The sequence below is a fragment of the Fundulus heteroclitus genome, chromosome 8 (assembly GCF_011125445.2).
Source record: "Fundulus heteroclitus isolate FHET01 chromosome 8, MU-UCD_Fhet_4.1, whole genome shotgun sequence".
NCBI classification, from domain to species: domain Eukaryota; kingdom Metazoa; phylum Chordata; class Actinopteri; order Cyprinodontiformes; family Fundulidae; genus Fundulus; species Fundulus heteroclitus.
Window position 1 is genome coordinate 16297156 of NC_046368.1, and position 22345 is coordinate 16319500.

Genomic DNA, 22345 nt, shown 5'->3' on the forward strand with positions numbered 1-22345 from the left:
AAGAAGAGTAAAAGGGGGGTGGGGGACCTGAAGGCTGCTGGGGTGAGGGAAGGAGGGGAAGGAGGGGAAGGAGGGAAATAAATCAGATTAGACTAAAGAAAAAAAATCAAAAGTCAAAAAGTTGGAGCAGAGAAAGAGTTGGAAGAAAAGAGGAAACGGCTCCCTGTGGAAAAGATCTTGAGTCTATCTTGTGGGTTTTTGCCATTGTTATGTGCTGATTCTGTCTTTTCTTTTCCATTTAGTCTTGGTTAGACCCCTGGCATGTGTTTCTGAATATGTTCATGTTCTTTGTTTTTTCAAGCCCTGTCTCTGTCTGATGTTGCGGATGTTCAGATTTATAAGACTGCTGGCTCGCATTTGCATTAGTTATAGAGCTTGAAACGACTTTTGGGATTAGGAAACTTAACTGGAGATGAAATGGGATCATTTTGCCCTGAACACTCCCAGCTATTTTTCCCCCCCACTTCTTTTCCTGTTTGACACGGAGTAAGAAAAAATGTTGATCTTTTCTTTTGCGTCAACTCTTTGTGTCTTAAAACGTGATCTTACTCAGACCCTCATCATGAAACTAATCTGAATCAGGTAGATCCGCCTTTTGGCAAAAAAAAATAATAATCCAAGATTCTTCTAGTTCTGCTGGCTGGTCGAGTCTAGAATTTATGGAAGTCCTAAAATTATCTGGATTAGTTCCTGTTGTAAATCTCAATTTTTTTTAGACTGTCTTTTAAATGAGTGACTGATGTCTTTTGCATCCAGGTTACATCGGTGTGGTTAACAGAAGCCAGAAGGACATCGATGGAAGGAAGGACATTAATGCTGCTATTGCTGCAGAGAGGAAGTTCTTCCTCACCCACCCTGCTTACAGACACCTGGCTGAACGCATGGGCACGCCCTACCTCCAGAAAGTCCTCAATCAGGTGGGGCTAAAGCACGTTGCTCTGTGTAATTTTTTCCTTTTCTGCAGCATCCCTAAAGTAATAACAGTGACTTTTGATTTGCGCAGCAATTGACCAACCACATCCGAGACACCCTGCCGGGCCTCCGGGCGAAGCTGCAGAGTCAGCTCCTCTCCATAGAGAAGGAGGTCGACGAGTACAAGAACTTCAGACCCGACGATCCATCCCGCAAAACGAAGGCTCTCCTCCAGTGAGTATACGAGCAGATTTGCCGTCGAACTCGCGGCAGCCGTGTGTTTGTTGACGCCCGCATCCCTTCCTGCTGCGCAGGATGGTGCAGCAGTTTTCCGTGGACTTTGAGAAGTGCATCGAGGGCTCGGGAGACCAGATCGACACGGCCGAGCTGTCGGGTGGCGCGAGGATCAATCGCATCTTTCATGAACGCTTTCCCTTCGAGCTGGTCAAGGTGGGCGCTTCTGCAGAGAGCATGCGTGTTCGGCGTGCCTCTGAGTCGTGGTCGAGTAAAAATTTGCTCACAAGTTTGTTAATAGAAGTCAAACTTTTCCTGCTTTCAAAACAAACGGGGGTGCTAACTTATGTTTTAATGTGCAAAAGAAATCTGATCACTTCCTGCAGTCTGAAAAAGTCTGTTTATTGTCATTTTTCTATTTTACACGACGCAATGGCCAGCCTCTTGGGTGTGGGAGGTTTGATGCTCTGAATCTTTCCAACATTTCTCTTAAATTTTTCCTAACCTGCCTGAGAACTTTTCTCGACTCTGTTCCCTTAGATTTTTCTACGAACAGGTCCTCAGATGGTCCTCTCTAAAAGACAGACATCTGGCACATCAAGTTCATCTTGAACGTTCACAGCAGGAAAAGAGAGGGTGGAAATATTAACGTAAATTATTGCTCAGTTGCCTTTGAGCGTGCCAGTAAATCATGGCGAAGGTCTAGCATGGACAAGAGCAGCGGTTTCCCCCCCTATTTGAGCGACGCCAATCTAAATAAACCTGTGGATTTCCTGCTACTTGATGTTAAATTGTCCATCAGGGGAATGATGGTTATGACTCAGATGTCCTACCTGTCCCTACCTGTCCCCTCATCCCTCGTAGCCAGATGATTTCCCACCTTGACTTTCCTCCCGGTTTTCCAGCTCTCTCCTGCATCCTCTCTCGACCTCCCTGTGTGGATATAAAACTCACCGTGGTCGACTGAGGCCGCATAAAACTTCCCAGTGGGTTTCCCACCGAGGACAGAGCAGGTTGCTTCCTAAGTGGAGCGTTGACTGAAAATCCAGGCAGCCTCGTGTGATTCATCATCATGTTTTATGTGTTTATTGAGAGTGTTTCCGAAGAAAACGTTTAGCTTTAGGAATGCAGGTAATAAATGTGGCGTTGCACTAAATAAAGCAGGGATATTTGGTCAAATGTATTAAAAACAGATGGCTGAAGGTTAATAGATGAACTCCAGCGATGTCTGCCCTGCGTTTGCCAGAATCTAATGTCTCTGTGTGTGTGTGTGCATGTTTAATCTCCTCTCTGCCTGTTTTTCAGATGGAGTTTGATGAGAAAGAACTCCGCAAGGAAATCAGCTACGCAATCAAGAACATTCATGGAATCAGGCACGTCCGCCCTTCAGCTTATTCCTTTGTCCTTCCGCACTTAACCTCCCTCAATCTCTTTCACTAAATTACCACCGCCTGTTCTAGGAGCCTCTCCAGTTTGAGCCAAGTCCTTTTAAAACTGATTGCTCTGCCTCAAGCTGATATCAAAATGCATTCAAACATGGGCGTTTGGGGATCCGACAGTGGTTAAGAGATACCTAAACGTCTCGCCATTTCACGTGCTCACGTTTCCATGCTGGTGTGTGCCTGGTTGGTAAAAGCCTGCAAGATTCATAAAAATGTTTCATGAGCATAATCTGCTTTGTTCATGTGTTACATAAATCATAATATGAGACTAAGTAGGCAGCACCAGCTGCCAAGTTCTTGCAAAAAAACAGAACCCACAAGGTGCTGTTTTTTATTTTTGAGCTAGCTTTAGCTTTCAGTTAGCTTTAAGCTAGCTTTAGGTTTCAGTTAGCTTAAGCTTTGAGCTAGCTTTAGCGTTGCGTTAGCTTTAGCTTTCAGTTAGCTTTAGCTTTGAGCTAGCTTTAGCGTTGAGCTAGCTTTAGCTTTAGCTTTGAGCTAGCTTTAGTTCTAAGCTAAAAAACAGAGCTCAGTCCAACACCTGTTGCAGGCAGACAGCAAGTTTTGTTGCAAATTATTGCAAACTATTCAAACAGATTAATTAATTTAAACAGATTTTTACATCTCCTTGACTTTACAGGTTAGAGTACTAAGACATCTGAAGTGAAAAGTTACAAATGTTGATGTAGTAATTTTTGAAATAGTACTAAAGATGATAAATTAGTTAATTTAAACTAAAGGAACGCAGTTTGTTAATGAGTGCACCTTTACCATACAGAGTAATGGAAATGATTAGAGACGTATAAAAAGGAGTAACTTTGCTGTGATCTGTTTAGCCCTCTTGTTATCTGTTGAAGTTTCACTCTATGTTTTGAAAGTAGCAGCCTGAATAATAAGCCAGCACGCCTCCATGGAAAATACAGTTTCCTTTGAAATAGTACATTATGTTGCGTTTCATTTGCCTTGGAAATCAAAAATAGGGTCTGGGAATGGGGGTAACCCGAGTAAACAGCATTCCAGGATTCCAAAATAAAAACAAAAGGTTAGGATTCCAACATGCTTTTTATGGCAGTGGATGCACGTACATGCACGCGTGGCCAGCCCGGCTATGTAAACAAGAGACAGGAGAACAACACAGAGATGGTGTATGACGTCATACCATAGTCCATCTAAAAGAAATTTTGCTTATTGCTCCTTTAAAGCTGTACCTTCCACATGCAAACACCACTTTGAATTTTTTCGGTTCAGAGTTGCAGCTGCTACATGTAACATTGATTTTAGACACTCTCCTTCAACTGTGTCTTGTAAAATAAACATGTTTTATCACAGCTTGCTGTCATTGATACGAGGAGCTACCATATTGGATCCGACAATTGGCCTTAAAAAATTCTGCAATCTTCCAAGGCGAATGTCCCAACATTAGCAGCCGTTCCTATTGATTTTTCCATTTTTCCGATTGGAAGTCAGGATTTCCGACCTCTGGCTGCAAATGGAATATAACATGTGGCTCCGCTCACACAAAGCCGATCTTTTTTTTGTCCGTATGTGACCCATATTCACGTTTTTTTTTCAGATTTCTTTAATTAAGGCTTCACCGATACTGTTAAAAGCTACCTCTGAGTATTTGTATCTCTTTAAGAACGTGCACTCCTGTTAGCACTTCGATGTGGTGTGTTCACTGACCACTAAAAGATTGGATGTATGAGCTTCCGACCAACTGGTTTTAGTTGAGCGCAGGTCAAGCTTAAAAATGTCCGGTTCCAGTGAAAAGCAGATTTTTCAAGGCATTTTTTTTTTCAGAACCTAAACTTACCAGAGGATTAAAATCTGTAAGTATTATACATTTTAAATTGAATTATTTGTTTGCCTTAGAATCTTAAATGTCAGTCATGACCTGGTTCATTAACTATCATCAAAATGCTGCCAAAATAGTTGCAAGAGATTAACTAAACAACCTTAAAAAAACTTTTTTTATTTGTGTCTGACATTTCTCATTCTGGTGAAAGAAAGTTTCCCCTGATTGTATTATTCAAATGCTATTAATTAAATATGTTCCTAAATCTTTAGAAAAATTGCATTAACCAGTCATTAGTAACCTAGTACTGGTAATAGACTGGTAATAGACTGATATTTTATTCAGTCTATTTCTCTCTTTTTTTCCCTAAAGTTGTGTGTGATCATGTTTTGTGGGGGGAATACTCAAAAAATGGAGGCTAAATCTTTATAATTAACACTCTTCTCTCTACCCAACCCTCCTGTCATCCTCTCTCTCTTATTTCCACCACCTTTCTGCCGTCTTTTGGCCTTCCTGTGGCTCGTTCTCTCCGTGTTGGACAGAACTGGCCTCTTCACCCCGGACATGGCCTTTGAGACCATTGTGAAAAGGCAGATTGGGAAGATTAAAGAGCCTTGCACCAAATGTGTGGACATGGTCATTTCTGAACTAGTCAATACGGTTAGGCAGTGTACAAAGAAGGTAAAAAAAAAAAAATCCCTAACAAACAGTGGTTAGCACCTGTTTCATTCTTGCTTTCAAACCCTCGTCCCTCAGTCGTTCACTCCCCTGTGGCTGTGACCACCTAGCTCCCTCCAGCCCTTGTTGTTGATGGACAGCGAGGGGGGGTTGCCTGGAGCGGCAGGGTGGGCTGCTGTTTACCCGCCTGCCTGTTGTGCTGCTTCAGACGGGTTTGGCTGGATAGGCTGCCTATGGTTGATGGTTGTGCTGTGAAAATAAATCCAGTGTGGAAAATGAAAGTCATGAAAATATGATTGCTGAAGAGGCTTAACTCATCAGATCCTTCAAAACTGAAGACAAAAATTCTTTAAGATTCATTTCCAGCTTTACCGCTGAGCTGTATTTACATTTTAACGGACACCAAATGAGTTAATTTGTCGTGCAATCATATCGGATGACATCAGTTTCCACACTTCCACATGTGTGGGATTGCAGCCGTGCACCTGCAGTCATGAGAGCGAGGGCCCAGCGGCTCTTCATCGGGCCTCCGGGACCCGTGTGTTTCAGAGCCGGGCCAAAAGCAACGAGCAGAAAACTTTATCCAAATGGATCCACCGCGACCGAATGATTTCGACAGCGGCTGGCCTGCAACAACTTGGCGAACTTGGGGAATGAATGTCAGGATTTGGCTCCAGTTGAAAGTTGGAGGACACGAAGGTGGGGGAAAATTTTAAAGGGTTAGCGTTGTCTGCCCAGGTGCACGTCTGCAGTCTTCCTGTGTGTTGCTTTGAGTTTTTTGGCTGGCGGAGTTGTTCAAGCTGGGGATTCTCTCTATTTCTAACTGTTTCTCCGGCCTTCTCTTTCTGTTTCTTCTTTCCTCGTAGAGAGAGACTCCAGCACTGTCCTGTTTTAGAATGGCTTCAGGGAAAACCAAATGTCTCACTCGCAGTTTCTTCCTTCTGTGCTCTGTTTGTCCTTTCAACCCCCCCCCCGCCCCCACCACCACCACCACCACCACCACAACCCTCTTTCCAATCTTTTTTTTTCTCCATCTTCAATCTCTTATCTATTCTGTTCCATCTTCAGTGTTTTGTCTCTCCTTCACATACCCCACCCGATTCATTTTTCGTTTTTCTTTTCCTCCCCCTTTTAATTTCCTCACTCCTTTTTTTAACTCCTATCCCAACTCTTCATTTGCTCTTTTTTGTCTTGGTCTTTCTTGCTGCTCCTCCCATTTTTATAATTTTTTTTTGCTCCTCCCTCTCTCGTGCCGCCTGCTTATCCCAACAGGACGGGGCTATTCACCCCTGATCTGGCCTTTGAGGCCATAGTGAAAAAGCAGATCCAAAAGCTGAAGGAGCCCACACTGAAGTGTATAGATATGGTGGTGAGCGAACTCACCTCGACCATTCAGAAGTGTAGTCAAAAGGTAACAAGGCAAAGCGAATAAAAGCCCCCTTTCAGTATCTCTGTTAAGCTAACAGGTACGGGTAGACTGATGGCTGGAGAGGTTTTTAACCAGCGTTACTTCCATACATACGCTACATCATCAGGACCTTTATTTGATTTTAAGGTTAAAAATATAAATGATCATCACTTAATTGTGTCAATGCTTAATTCTTAAAGAAAAAAGAAAAAATCCATGGGTCTTGAATACTTTAGGGAGTACGACTAAACAGAAGTTAATTTCTGCTTTAAATGTTCGTATTCCAGACAGATAAGGAAATAGCATTTAACTTCATTCAAATATTATTCATCTATTAAAGGAATAACAACAAAGAATGACTTGATGGTGGTGCCAGGGTCTAATATTGGGATAAATAAAGTGATAAAAAAAATGTATCCCAAGATTAACATGAACATGAATATGTGTTTAATGTGTTTTATCAACATGCGTTATTAGATCTTAATATTCTTTAAAGACCATAAAAATCCCCCTTTTATTGAGGTTAATTTAACTCTATAAGATGACGAAAATCAGTCAGCTTTTTCACCTGCTTATTAATACACACTGGTGAAACGTTTAGGATGGGAAGAATTTAGCTCATTAAAAATTGCAGCAGCCTTAAGGCTACACTGTATCTGACTTCTGCATTTAAATTAAATAATTTATGTGAATCTGGATGGAAAAAAAAATCCTGAAAAAGAAGAGGTAAAGTTTTCATTGGCGCTTTAAAGGGGAAGCAGATTTGAGATTTGTCCAGCAAATATCAGTCTATCCTTACTCCGTTTAACCAGGATTTCAGGTAGACCTTTGTTGTCTTTTGTCTCTAATTTAATGAGCCTATCTTTTCAGCTAATTAAATGCATGTTATAGATAATTAAATTTATTATTTCATCTTTTGATGTCTAGAAACCCTTTAATTTATTTTTTATTAAAATTGTTTAACCCTGTTTCCAAAAAAGCTAGAACACTAAACAAAATGTAAATGAATATATCAGTTCTGGTTAGTTGGATGTATTTGAATAATGACAGTCGTCCTATAAGTTTTTAAATAAAAAGGCATGCATACTTACTTTATTTTCATAAGTTAGGCAGGTTCAACTCAACATTTTGTTTTTTTTAGTACATTATGATTCTGATTTGTTGTATTGACGAAATCATCAGGGATCTACAGCAGAAAAAATCCATTCTGTCTCTTGCACCTTTGGAAAAAAAGTAAATACCAGCGAGAACATTAAAACAGGCAGCCCTAAAGAGGATGCAGTTTGGAGGCAAGGCTGAAGTCCAGCAGAGAGGGGAGGAGGACAGATCTCAGATTTCATCTTTAACTCCTCTGTCTTCTCGCTCTATTTTTGCAGAGGATGTTATCACACAAGCCCAGGCAGCTAAAAATGAAATCCCAGAACTGCTGCCACCTTTTTTTTTCTTCTTTCCTAGCCACATACAACTGAAACCACTGCATAAAAAGATACATGTGCTTGTGTTTCTCTCTGACTGCCTTTAAATCAGTCTAAAACCATGATTATTTCTGTTTGCTAAATGCCAGAAGAATGAGCGTGATCATTTTTTTAAAAGAAACTGCAAGAGATGGATCAGTCATTTTGATAAATCTTTCAAATTGTGACCCGTTCTTCCTGACTGAACTGGTATAACTGAGCCAGGTTTTATAGACCACCGAGCTTTAACACACCTTTTCAGCTCTAGTCACACATTCTTTATGATACTGAGATCCCTCCAAAACATGGACTTTATTGTCATTTATTGTCTTTTTTAACTAATTTGGCAGTATGCCAAGGTTCCATATTTCATTTGGAAGACCAATTAGCACTCAAAGCTTTAACTTCCTCGGCTGATGTCTCTTTGTTGCATCAGTATAATGTTCATTCTTCATTACTAACGCTATTCAGTATAATGTTCATTCTTCATTATTAACGCTATTTAGTTTAGCATCCGAGTCAGTCCTGCGAGACATAGAAAAATCTCTAAATAATTTCTTTGCTCATTATTCTGGAATTTAGGACATAGAAAAAAAATAGTGCTAATTGTTAATGATCATAAGCAGGAAAATAATTTTTTTCAAGGTTATGTCTCTTTTTAACGGGTTTCAACTACGTGATGCCAAATCTGAAAATATATTTTACTTGGGCCTAAAGATGAAGAAATAAAATGGCATTTCTTTTTTTTTTTTGGAACATCAAGTCCTGTGACACATACGTCAAGTTTTGGTTGTAATGTGCTGATGGGATGAAGGCTGTAAAATGTACATTGTCAAAGTGGTCAAAATAATTATTAGCCTAGCTAATCAGGTCCAAAGATATTTAGAGGGAGTCTGGTTGAGTTGGAGATTAAATTGTGTACACTACAGCATCGAATGCATAGGAAGACGATGCTCTAATGTTATCACGTCAGAACTGAAACACCTGGGAGGTATGCATTAGAGTGACAGAGACTAGCTATAAAAGTGGATGTGACCCATAGAATTAATTTTATTCTCAGATTCTCTGTTAGTTGTTAGGTTATCTAGATATTCTTTATTCTGGGGTACATTTATTCTGTTTGGAGATTTTTTGGGAATAATTTCCTATAATATATTCTGTGTATCAACTTTTTTGGAAACAGGTATGTGTCTCTCTGTCTTTGTCAGTTTTGGTTAAATACGCCGTACTGAGCGTTTGTTTCGTACCACTCACCGACTAACTGACTCGCTCAGAGCATCTCTTTATTCCTTCCTTTCTTTATTCTTTCGTCCTCTTTGTCCTCCACACCTGCTGCTTCCTATAAGCGTGGCCTTTTTGGGATTTCTCTGCTCTGTCACACTTTTATCTTGATTTCCCTTTCAGAGACACACGATTTTTTTTTTAAAAAGATACTGTACTCTAATGCACAACGTTTAGAGAAATCCACAAAGGGGCCAGTTTAAGGTCTTCCTCCCTGTCTTGTCCCGTCCATCCCTGGAATCTTCGTATTGCATGTCAATCTTGCAGTAAGTCTTTTCGTTAAATAAACAAAAAAAAGCAGCTAAATGTGGCCCACTGTGAGTCTGTGATGTGTTTCTGGTGCAGTTTTTTAAAACAGTAAACACATTCGGGTTTAACGTCCTGCATCTGACATTAGGCTACAATGCATCTTTCATGTCTCCCTCTGATTTAAGTGAATCAACATTTTTTTTCAAGGTTTCAAGGTTTTCTACTTTTGTAGTGATTGTGAAAACTTAAAAAAAAAAAACAACACATAAAATCCTCCTCACCAGACACGTTTCCGTTCACGGTAGAACAATACTGACATTTTTACTCACAGCTACCCTCTGAGTGAATTATATCTTTTATACATAATCCTGCAATTTGGACGAGGGAAATCTCCCTCGAATAAAACCGAGCGGGTAGAAATGGAGAAAACCTCAAATGTTCTATGCAAATATAAGTTGCATTTATCTTTCTACGCTGCACAGAAAAATCAATTTATTAATACCAGACCCCAGCTTCTTGCAGACAGCTGCAACATGTAGACAGAGGGAAAGCGTGACAGACTAGCCTTAAAAAAATAGTCCCTGTTCCTCTGTTTCAAACACTTAGAAAGTCATAGTTCAACCTTTAATGCCATCACGGTTTGACTGACGTGTGTCTGAAAATTTCTGAGATTTTCTTTTTCTTCCAGCTTGTGGTCTCATCATTTGCTCTGTAATTGGACACAGAACGCATGAAATCAACTCTTGGATCAAGAAGTGGCCCATTGACACACCTCTTTGTCCATCAGACCACCAGACGGACATTTAAAGATGCATTGTAGCCTAAGCAGAAACAATGAGCTTGTTGCTTTTCTTTGCTCTATGGTTTTCTTTAAATAAAGTCTTTTTGGTTTGGATTTTTTTTCTTCTTTCCTCACACTTCGGCAAATGTGCTCATGTCCCATTGGAGGCCCACCAGCGTCTGTGTTTGTGGGTTCGCAATGAGCTCATGGAAAAAGACCCGCAGTGTGCTGGGAAGAGGAAGCTTTTTTCTGCCAGGAACATTGTTTATTCTGTCTTTTGTGTGGTAATAATATCACAGATTCTGCTCTTATCCGTTTTAACCGTATTGGCAACACATAGATATCCAGAAGTTCAAATTCAATCTGGAAAAAGTTTCCACCGAACGTGGCGGGATTAGAGCCGAGTCTGTGACGAACCCAGAAACCCCCCAGAACACAGTACCTTTAAAGGTGCAGCTGAAGTGTTGTGGCTCAGTCAGACGGGTCTTTCTGTGTGTTTGCTGAGCTTGTATGTTGACGTCTGACTGCGTGTGTTTATTTTGCGGCCTACCTGTTGGTTTGTGTGCTCACAGCTGGCTCAGTATCCCATGCTGAGAGAAGAGATGGAGAGAATCGTCACTCACCACATCAGAGACAGAGAAAACCGTACTAAGGACCAGGTACGGCTCCAACCAAACTAACCGAACACAACGACCGACTGCCAGTTCATGTGGGGAGGGTATAATAACTGGATCACCTGTTCAATACTGTTGTCTCAGGTTTGAAGGTTTTCAGTGCAGCATGAATCATCATGAGAATTAGATACAATATTGATGTGACTGCACACCCACAAACTGAAAGCATGAGTGCAAATGTTTATTTTCCCCATTACTGTTATCAATAAGTTTTACCCTCTATTTGTTCCATGATATCCTACATACATGTGGCTTTTGCAATTTGAACATGACTGAAAGCAAAGCTGTTTAGTGGTAGAGTTGAATTCCTTAAAGGCAATTGGTAAAACCAAGTAACCTATTTGACAATAGGTCATTTTCCTTTTTATGAAACCACTGAAAGAGCTACTGCTGCCATTACGTTTTTACTTTTCTCGCACATAGAAAGTATTCCTGGATCTGCTTCTGTGTTCTTTTTGTCTTCTCAAGCGCCCAGTCGGTCGTGGCAGATGGCCTGGTTCTACTGCAGGTTTCTTCCTGTTAAACGGGAGTTTTCCTCTCCACCGTTGCTACATGCATGCTCGGTATGAGGGATTGCTGCAAAGTCAGCAACATTGCAGACGACTGTCCACCGTGTCTCTACGCTCTTTCAGGAGGAATGAAAGCTGCTTGACAATGACTCGATGCAAGCCACTGGGTTTCCTTAGAAAACGTTTTAAACAACCTGTCTGTATGATTTGATAGCATTGATTTTGTAAAGGGCCTCGACATTACATGTTGTGAATTGTTGCTATAATTAAGCAGAATTTATATGAATTTTATTTTGATTATACGCAGTGATACTAATAGCAATGCTTTCCATCATCGCAACAAATGCAACAAAGTATTGTGAATAAGTTTTAATTCATTGTTGTCTATAATAATATAATAGTGAAATAATATAATATTTAAAAATGTCTTGACAAATTAAGAAATGTATGAATAATTATGGCATTACATGAAATACTCTTTGTTATTGGCATACTGCAGTGAGTGGAAGTTGTAACCTGCTTTTCTCAGCTCGATGTGGAGAAAATATCTGTGATTCAAATAATTTCCCTGAATGCTCTGAGTTCCTCATGGTAAAGCTGGAAAACATCTTCGCTAAAAGATCTGAAATAAGCTCTGAAAATAAGCATCCAGGTGTGACAGACCTGCCTCTCTGCACAGGTGCTGTTGCTGATTGATATCGAATTGTCCTACATGAACACCAACCACGAGGACTTCATTGGATTCGCAAAGTGAGTTTTTTTGTTGTTGTTTTGTTTTTAAGACTCGTCTCTTGAAAACGGGGCATTGCTACCTGGGCTTATCTTTGCTGCTTTTGTTTCGCAGTGCTCAGCAGAGGATCAACCAAATGAACAAGAAGAAGACGGCTGGAAATCAGGTGCTCCAATCAGAAATCTGCACTTCTTTCAGGTTCCCCTGTCAATGTCGGTTTCTTGGTAACATATAGAAGAGAGAGTTGCGGGATAACCAAAATCTAAGACTGAATTCATTAAAACGTGTTTGATCTGTTGGACGGCCACCAGAGGAATAAGTGCTGCTTCCCTGCAGGTTACGTTCTATCAGCACTCAGCTCGCTGTTTCTTCTCATGTTAAATGTTGCAGAGCTAAACGGTATTTTGTTACCCCGGGCGACTTTCCGATTCTGCTGCAAAGCTGTAGTATATGTTGCACACTAATATGCAACAGTTGTTGGATCGTATTTGGCTTTTTTTTTTTGCTTAAAGCCAAAGCTGTGCCAGAACATGAGGACGTATAATTGTTTGGGGCTGCACAACGGAGCAGTTGTCAGAGGGTTCTAGGTTCAAATCTAGGCCGGGACCCTTTCTTTGTGGGGTTGGCATGTTTTTGTTGTGCAGGTATGAATTTTTACCAAAAACCTGTAAGGTAGTTTAATTGGCCACTCCAAAGAAATTGCCCTTAGGTGTTGCTGTGTGCATGCAAAATGGACCGGTGGACAGAATTGTTTCTGTTGCTTAATGCTGTCCATGTGGATTTTAAACTGCATCAATACAAACACAGGGGCACAATAACTAAATTAATTTCAATTTTCTTACTGATAAATAAGCGATAGAAGACATGTAGGGGGTTAGGGGAAGTAGCATGTTACACATGAGCTCAGTAACTATAGATTTACACAAAACCTTAAAACCAGCTGTTCCTTGATGCTCTTTGCATTTTGGTAGAATCTGCTTGTAATTTTCCTGCATTTAAAATCTAATTCTTACCTCTATTTTGTTATGTCAGTTATTCTTTTTACTTGCAATACTGTGAAAAAGTGAATGCCCCTTACAGATTTCTTCTCGCTTACTTTTCTGTCACACTTAGACTTTAAATAATCCATTATTTACAGGGATATCCTGAGAAAAAACAAACAGTAGTTTTCCAATGATGGGTTTATTTATTAAGGGAAAACCTTTCTAAACCAACATGTTCCCTATGTAGAAATTAGTAACCCTCTTGCTAAATCATATATTAGCTGGGAATAGTTCTTTATTCATCCTCGACATTCTTAGGAAAACTGAGTTCAGTCGAATTAACCACAATTAACGGACTACCAAAATTACTTCAAGAGTGCATTGCTGACTCATCTGAAAGGTCACAAAAGAACCAAGAACAACCTCTAAAACACTGCAAGCATCCTTTACCCGAATTATGGTAAAGCAGGCAACATAAGAAAGAGTTCTGAGACGTAAAGCACTACTGACCAAAATGATCACAAAGGCCTGTTTACATTTGCCAAAAACATCCTGATCATCCCAGAGACATTTGAGAAAATATTTTATGGACATTACGAGAAAAAAGAAAAAGTTTTTGGAAGTTGTTGTGCGCCCATTTTTATTGCACACAAACCTATTTGTGCAAGATGGGTTCCAGGAGAATTCATCTTGCACCGCTAAACGGCTTCAACCGTTTGTGTCCGGACCAAAAACAGCCCGGGCCAATCACGTTGCAGTTTGCAAGGAAATCAGTAGCTTTTGAGCCCACAGGCGAATCAACATAAACATGGCAGCGCAGGAGGACGCACGCGTAGATGCTACGTCTACTTCTGTTTCATAAGAATCCACCATTTCATCTTTGAAAGAAGAGCAGCATGAAGAGCTTTGTTACCGTCTTGTGGTTTTGCATGGTGGTGCTAATTACGTTTTCATTTGATACCGTGATTGGCTAAAACTAACCTTTGGTAGGCGGGCACTAAGTGTCGATTCGCCCAATCAGCTTGGATAGTTGTGCTGAATGTCCCTCCTTTCCCCTAACTGATTCGATAGAAGCAGTCCCAGATTGTTGAGGTGCAGAACGTGGAGTGCTACAGATTGTCAGTCTGGCTGGACAGGGGAATCTCACACAGCATTCTAGGGGGGAAAAAAAAAAAACCAATAGTCAAACATGGCGGTGGTACTGTGATGGTCTGGGACTGCTATTCTTCTTCTAGACCTGGACGACTTGCTGCAATTGATGGAACCATAAATTCAGCTTTCCGCCAGAAAATCCTGAAGTACATGTTCGACCATCAGTTTGTGAACTTAAGCTCGAAATGTCTTGTGTTATGACGCAGGACGTCAATCCAAACCCCAACAAGTCAACGCTGGCGCATAAAAGCCTAACAAAAAAAAAACAAACAGCCAGATGATACGAAGGTTGTGGGGTGGCCTAGTCAATATCTTAATTTAAACTGAGAAGCAGCGACATGGCATTAAACAGACTATGTTCGATAACACTCCAGTGTTGCTTAATTACATCAATTCTGAAAAGAAGAGTGAACCAGGATGGTCCATAACGAGACCAGAGACCCGTTGCCAGTTATCACAAACGCTTGATAGCAGTCGTTGCCACCAAGGTTGACACAGCGTTATTTTAGGTTTTTGGGGCAATTACTTTTGATATAAAGCCAGATTCTTTTGTTTTCCTTTTTTTTTAAATAACATCATCCTTTTAAAACAATGTTTATTTAATCGGGCTGTCTCTCTCTGGTATAAGAAATAATGTGACAACCTGAAACTTTGACAAAGAGAATAGCAAAGGCCAGAGAAATATGTAGGGGGGTAAATACTTTTTCACAGCACCGTATGCTTCTTCTAATTGTTTTCTTTTTCTCTTTCTCTCTCTCTATCCTCCCTTTATTTGCCTCGCTGGGGTTTTTCCGTTGCAGGATGAAATTATGGTGAGTTTTGGTTGTGCATTTCTGCAGTGCGCATGTCTGCAAGTAGCCTTCTGTATGTATGAGCTTGTTGTGTTGCTTATGCAGATGGATTATTTCTGTATACGTCGAATCGTTTTCGCTTTTTTTTAAAAGCATAGCTGACAGTAAATACTTGATATTGTGTGGGATAAATTAGCTTCTTTGTCAACGAAATGCTTGTAGAAGGCAGAGGCCTAGCTGCTTCCCTTTCCCTCTCCCCCCCCTTTTTTTTGTCTCAAACACATACGCTAGTAGTTAGGACACTAAGCCATAAATGCGTCATACATGATAGTTTGCAAAGATCTGCTGGCAGAAAATACAGAAGAAGTCAATACATTTGTTTATTTTTAGTATTTATGTGGTGTTACGTGTCAAAAAGAAAGATTCAGTCCAGAGAGTCTGTGTAGGCACTGTGAGAGATGTCCCCCAGCTGTAGCTTTAACTATTGAAAGAGAAGGTTGATGATAAGGGAAGATCAAAGCAGTAAATGAGATTTAAATATCTTTAAACTGCATAAATAATAATTCAAAAATTTCCTTTTTTATTTATTCTCTCAAAGTAACACAAGAACAGACAAGTTACAAGGCCAGCAGTGTGAGACACATGGCCCCCCTGTTGTTTTCAGTTGTCATAACACCCACCATGATTGGGGTCAAAGGTCAGGGGCACACTGTAAACAAAGCAGTGAACTTCACTTCCTGTTTAGAACTGGGTGTTCTTTGCTGTTTAAGACCCCACAGCTTCTGTTACATTTGCACCTTCACACCGAGGGCTTTAAAAACACAACTCAGCACTTAGTTTGAAAATGTAGGAAAATAATCAAATATCATTTGATATTGCCTTTTTGTGCACATGGGTTATACATTGTTGTCCATAAGTTTGGTTTCTATTAAACCAGCACCCTGTGCATGGTTCCAATTTAAACTTAGGGCCTTGTCTGTTGTTTGTCCCTCTTCCAGTTGTCTTAAGCTTTTCAAGTTATTGCTCTCACTGTAGACATTTAGACGTGTAGGTGAGCTCATGTATCCATTCGCTAAATCATGCCGATCGTGATCGATCAGGCTGACCTGAATGGCACGATCTTTTCAAACTCCTGTTTTGAGAAGCGGCTACGAGAAATGGGTCTCTGCGCCGCATCATGTTTGCACTCCTGGGAAACAGGAAGTCATTGATTAACTCAAAGTTCCTTGATCAACTTTTAAAAACATTCCACGGTTGCATTTATTTTAAGCAGAGGCTACAGATATCAATAAATATAATAATACACTTCTTTAAGAACTTCATTTTTATTAGCACTTGAACTCCATATAATCGCCATCCACATTTTATAGGTGTAAATCTAACCCATACTGAGAGGCAGTTCTTGCATGGAAAGAACCACATGAAATTCTTGCCGTCCCCGATCAATTGAAACTAATAGATATAAATGCATAAAAACCCTGCACAAAGAACGTGTACACAAACTACACAAACGTAAGTAGTGTACCCATTCTCAGCAGCAAGCAGGGGCCACAACCCCCTCCTTTATAACTATTTTAATAGATATATGTTAACAACGTCTTAAGTGCATGTCGTTTGTTCCATCAGGCAGAATCACCCCCCTTTGTCTTGCCTCTGATGGTATGTTGGGGGATTTAGGTTTTGACCACCCCATCGCAATGCATTTAATTGCAGCTGTCAATAGTCGTCATAGAAGACATTTGCATTTTTCTATCAATTTTTGTTGTTTGTTGTCATATGGAATTTTATTCCTCATCAAATATATTTCCTGAAATGATAGTATTATAATAATATTTTTTTTCTCACTCTAATCATTTTAGGGAAACAATACATTTAAAGGAAAAATCTGCCTATAATAAAGCTATTGCAGTTTAATTTTTGCTTTTTTTCTGTTGTTTTCATGATTACTTATGTCAGAAAAAGGTCAAGCGAAAAAAAGTAAAAAAGAAAAAAAAGTAATTGTATTTGAGAAGTATCATCTCAGGAAGGCTGTGAAAATCTTAAAACAATACATTTTGTGTTTTTCTTATACAAAGATTTTTCAAAAACTACCCAAAACTGTATTTTTTATTCCAGTAAGCCGTTATTTTTCCTACAGTACAGCGACGAATGCAATGAAACATCAGAGTGCAGAAACCACAAAGAACTGCAAATGATCTCCATTAGATTCATACGAAGAGAAATCTAAGCTGCTCTCTTTCTGCTCAAATAAACTTTATGATGACTCAAAAAGTGTTTGTTTTTTTCCCAGATGCAACACCTTCTATGTAACTTAATGCCTGAAACCATCTTGCTTTAAAATATACCTACCTGTTTGGCAAACGCAGTATGCTACAAAGCAATAAAGACGTTGCACCTTGGTGCATGAGCTACGAAACAGTCCTCTCCAGCCATTTAGCATCCTTCCTTCCTCGTCCTCCCCACATTGCTTGCTGTCCCCCAGCTGCAGTACCTGCAACTGGTCTTTGAGCTACGACCACTCTGTGTATTTGGCCTTTTCAAAATTCCCCCCCCCCCCCTTTGTTGGCACAGCTTTGTAACTTTCTCTCCACATTCTCACTCAGCCGGAGAGAGGAGTTAACGATCGGTTCAAGGTAAATAACCCGCACGAGCAAAAGAAAAGTAATACATGTATGGTGTCTGTAATGAGGACCGAGTGAGGTGAAGGTGAAAAAGAAGTGTCTAAAAGAAAAAAAAATGACTGTCTTTAGTGATGTAGGTGAAAGTTTTTGTGAAAGATGTTTTCTATCTTCCCCAAAAGCAGTGTTTTTTGTTCTCACTCTTTGTGGTGCAAACAAATTACCTTTGTGAAATTAGTTAATTTAAAGGTGTATGACCTGAAACGTCTTGTTCCGAATTCATAATAATCTTTGCGTCCACATGCGGATTGATCTGTTTGTCAGGTGATCAGGAAGGGCTGGCTGACCATCAACAACATCGGCATCATGAAGGGAGGAGCCAAGGAGTACTGGTTCGTCCTCACCGCGGAGTCCCTGTCCTGGTACAAGGATGACGAGGTGGGTTCTCTTCAGCGGTCACTGTGAAAACAGACGCGCACCAGGGGGATTTCAAACGCTGCTCTTCCTGTGTTTGCATACTTTTTAGGCTTTTTCTAGACATTTTTTTTTTCAAGCAACTGAGCTTCATATCTTAACGGTGACAAAAAGCCTGTCAGTTAGGCTAAGATTATGGAAAAAACTATGCAAATTCAGAGACTTATGAGTCAAGATAAAGAAAACATGCTAAAAAGAATATTGTTTTAATTAGTTAAAGCTCTTTAGTGAGCATTTTCCTTATTACATTGTTCAAATTTTGCAAAAAATTATTCAAATTTTGCAAAAAAAAAAATTTTAAAAAAATTAAAAACCACACTAAATAAATCAAAAGCCGTGTTTTTTCCACGTAGTAAGTGGACCCAATAAGAAAACTTCTAAAAAAACGTAAAAAAAATAAAATTGGGCTATGTTTCTCATGGATTCACATCACAACATAAAAGCTTTATGGTTTTGAAACACCAAACATCTCCCTTATAATATTGCTATGGTTTGGAGTCGTTTTAATGCATACGCATGTTTCTTTGACTACTACTGTCGAATGGAGCAGGTATTTACTTTACATTTTTGCTTTAGTATTTGTATAAACATTGAAATCACTATAAATAAATTTATTTACTTGTTTTATTTACTTTTGCTCCAGGAATAATTATTGCTTTTCTGTTTTAGGTTGTCATGTTCATTATTGCAAAGTGAAAATCTCCCATAACTGCGTAATTACCAAAAATTTAATTACTGTGCTTTTACTCCCATTTAATACAGTCATGGGGGAAATTGGAACATCATATCATAGCCTATGTAGTTGGCCATAGAAATATTTAACTTTGACCAACAATTAAAGTGAAAAAAACAAAAAAAAAACAAACAGAAAAAGTATTTTTTTAAATTTACAAAAAATATGTTAAATCCATCTTAAAATGGCAATAATTACACAGGATTGTATCAGACATCTACTCTGGTGTGTTTCTGACTCTTAAAGTGAGATTGTACACCATTAGGTTATGATAGCTGTCTTAGGCTTTCAAAGAGAAGAGTGTAACAACTTAGTTTTTTAAGGAATTAAGAAAAATTAGGCTTAGGCAGAACTGGACGTTGCAAAATGATCCAAAACCTGCCAGTAAATCTACCAACCACTGACTGAGACGGGAGGAAAGCCAAGCCCAGTCCACATCGTGAGAGACTGTGGGGTCACTTAAAACCAGAAACCCTTCAAAAGTCTCACAGCAGAGAGAGTGAGGAGTGGGGCAACAAAAAGTGATAGAAGGCTAGTACCTTGTGTCCTAGCAGCTATATGTGTAATTTATGTGATCAGTGTTGAAGGTTTTTATTTTAATGTTTTTTTTTTTTCGTTGTGTCAGTGTTTCTATTCATGTAGACGTGTGGTTCACTATTTCAGGTGTCAACAGTTCTGAAAAATTGCCCTTTAAAATTTTATTTGAACAGATTTCTTTCTGACTTTTTAAACTCAAACTGAGTTACATCAGCAACTGCACAAGACAGACTTTTAGAAAATGTTTAATCTGTCGAAGTTTTTGGACAAAAAAAAGGTAACCATATAAGGATTTATAAAGTTTCATATAATGATTCTGTTTTTTTGGCAATCCGTTTGCGGACTTATTTTGAAATAAGAATGATGAAACAAATACGTTAAAGCTCAGCGTCCAAGTCGGCATTCGCAAATTTCTGAGTTTCCATGCAACACTTGGGTTTTCAGGAGACTGAAATTGTGAAACCCAAACCATATCATCAAGATGTCAGATTCCCTTTCTACTTCCCGATTAAGAAAAGGATTTCAGCTCATTCCACTGGATCATACAGCATAACCATTAATCAAGTTAGATGATTTTCTTTTTTTTTTATTATTTGATCTACATCATTAGATAATTGGCAGGTCAACGAGGTGTCCAGTGATGTACTGCAGACGTTTGCTGTGGTTCCCACAGCCTCGCCCTCTCCAGGCTTCAGCCGTGGGCTCTCCGCTCACCGATACCAGGCTTGAGACGTGAAGGCTCGACAGCCCCCGTTTCTAGAATGCGGACCCCCCAGCACGTCAGACGCTAATGCGGGCACACACATGTGCGCACCAGAGCCCTAACCCACCGTTCCCAATCACACGTGCACACGCACACACACACAGTCACACCCAAACTGCTAGTAATAAACATTTCAAAGAGGGGGCACTGGACTGCAGCAGAGGAGACAGAGTGGCTTTCGTTAGCTGGATGAGCTGCAGGAGGAAACAAGGGGTATGTGAAAGCAGGGGGAAATGTTTCAGAAAAAGGAGCTGGCACTGATTGAAGTGGAAGAAAAGAGCTGATGGTTCAGTTCTTTTTTTGTAAAGTCTCAGTTCCCTGCAAAAAAAGTATTTTGTCATGTTTACGGCCAACTTCGGTGTATTCGATTGCAATGTTATTGGGGAGACAAGGCAAGGCAAGGCAAATTTATTTATATAGCAAAATTCAGTACAAAGACAATGCAAAGTGCTTTACATGATTAAAAAATAGGAATAAAAGCAAGTAGGGATAGAATGTAGAAACAAAAAAAGAACATTTAAAAACAGTAAAACAGTTTAACTTGAACATTAAAAGGCAATTTTAAACAAATGTGTTTTTAATCTCGGTTTAAAGGAACTCAGGCTTTCCGCACTTTTGTTCCAGATAAGTGGAGCATAGGAACTAAATGCTGCTTCTCCGTGTCTGGTTCGTGGGAGGCAAAAACAAAGTGGGGCATAATTGAGAGGAAAATGACCAACAAACAAAAATCTAAAAAAAAAAAAAAAAAATGTGCCATGCATTTGTGTTCAGTCTCCCTGAGCGCTTCCTTTGCAGGATCATACTTTGTTGCAATGGCAGCTGCACGTCTTTTAGGGGATGTGTGTACAAGCTTAACACAACCAGAGAATGATATTTTTTCCCATTAAATCTTTGTAATTTAACTCAAGCTCCGTAAGATTGAACCGAGATTGCCTATGAACAAGAGTTTTAAAGGAGGATAGCGTATCGGACGTCTGCATCGATTACGGCAGAGGCTCACAGCGCACAGTGCGTCAAATTCTCGCCACAGATTCTTCATTGGATCTAGGTCTGGACTTTGACTGGGCCACTCTAACCTGTGAATATGCCTCTATCTAAACTATTCCACTGCAGCTCTGGCTTTACGGTTTAGGTCGTTGTCCTGCTTGAACGCACTTATTGCAGTTTTTCTTCCAGCAATGCCTCCATATTTTTTGCTTTTTCCATTTTCCCATCAACTCCAGCCAGCATCCCTGTCACTGTTGAGCCAAAACGAATCCCCGTATCGTGACGCCGCGGCATACTGTTGGGATGGGCTGTTCAGGGTGATCTACAATATTCCTTCGCCACATGGCATTTTACCTATAGACCAGAAGTTTGATTTTAGTGTCATCTGACCAGAGAAACTTCTCCATGTCAATATTGTATGTGGCAATTGTAAGTGTCCTTACACTCTGCCATTAAGGCAAGTTCAGAGTGGCTAGATACAAATGCATGGCACGCTTTACATAGTCATTTGTAAAAGGAAATGAAATGTAATGTGACAAAATGTCACCTTATACCCCTCAAATTACGGCAAAGGGGTGAGAGTGCTTTTTCAAGTCCGCATAAGTCTCCATCTTTTCCCATTTGCCTTTATTTCTTTCTCCTACCTCCTCCTGTCTCCATATCTTCTTTCCCCTTTCTGCTGTATATTTATTTAAATGTGGCCTCTGAAGGGGGGGGGGGGTTGGAGACTAAAGACCAACACTCAGCGACTGGTGTTACAGCTGAGCGGCGAGCCTAGAGGGCACTGCAAAACTGTGCGTGCCTTAAAAAAAAAGAAGCAAATGTTTTCAATCCGAGCTTAACATTTTACATACCGCCCTCTCGATCGCACACAGACACTAAAGGCTGGAGTCGCCCTAAGGGCACAGACTGCAAAACTGGGCGGAGATTCAGCCAAAAGAAACACGGCCGATGAAATTTTTATGTTTTGTGGAAAAAGAAGAAAATGTATTGCTAAAAGCAGTTTTTTTTTTTTTTTAGCAGGAACATATGTCCAGCGCCACCATTTCATTGGCCGCCTCTGGTCTCGGGGAAAACCCTCACTAAGGGAGAGAGAAAACCATATGCACACACACACACATCACTCTTTGACACTAATAATAACTTTGAACCCGACTCATTGA

General features: G+C 39.9%; 1 protein-coding gene across 12 annotated transcripts in view; it reads left to right on the plus strand.

Annotated features, from left to right (window-relative positions):
• dnm1a (dynamin 1a) overlaps window positions 1-22345 on the plus strand; it is a 67066-nt gene that overhangs the window by 20001 nt on the left and 24720 nt on the right. For 5 of the 12 annotated variants that reach the window (XM_012874509.3, XM_036140202.1, XM_021322579.2 and 2 more), the window contains exons 6-16: window positions 757-917; window positions 1004-1146; window positions 1227-1362; window positions 2452-2519; window positions 4923-5061; window positions 10804-10890; window positions 12094-12164; window positions 12259-12310; window positions 15080-15091; window positions 17674-17703; window positions 18013-18126. In XM_012874509.3, the coding sequence (XP_012729963.2) occupies window positions 757-917; window positions 1004-1146; window positions 1227-1362; window positions 2452-2519; window positions 4923-5061; window positions 10804-10890; window positions 12094-12164; window positions 12259-12310; window positions 15080-15091; window positions 17674-17703; window positions 18013-18126 (1013 nt within the window). Of the gene's footprint in view, window positions 1-756; window positions 918-1003; window positions 1147-1226; window positions 1363-2451; window positions 2520-4922; window positions 5062-6330; window positions 6470-10803; window positions 10891-12093; window positions 12165-12258; window positions 12311-15079; window positions 15092-17673; window positions 17704-18012; window positions 18127-22345 lie in introns of all 12 variants that reach the window. The other 7 variants (XM_036140204.1, XM_012874514.3, XM_012874510.3 and 4 more) reach the window with 3 other exon arrangements.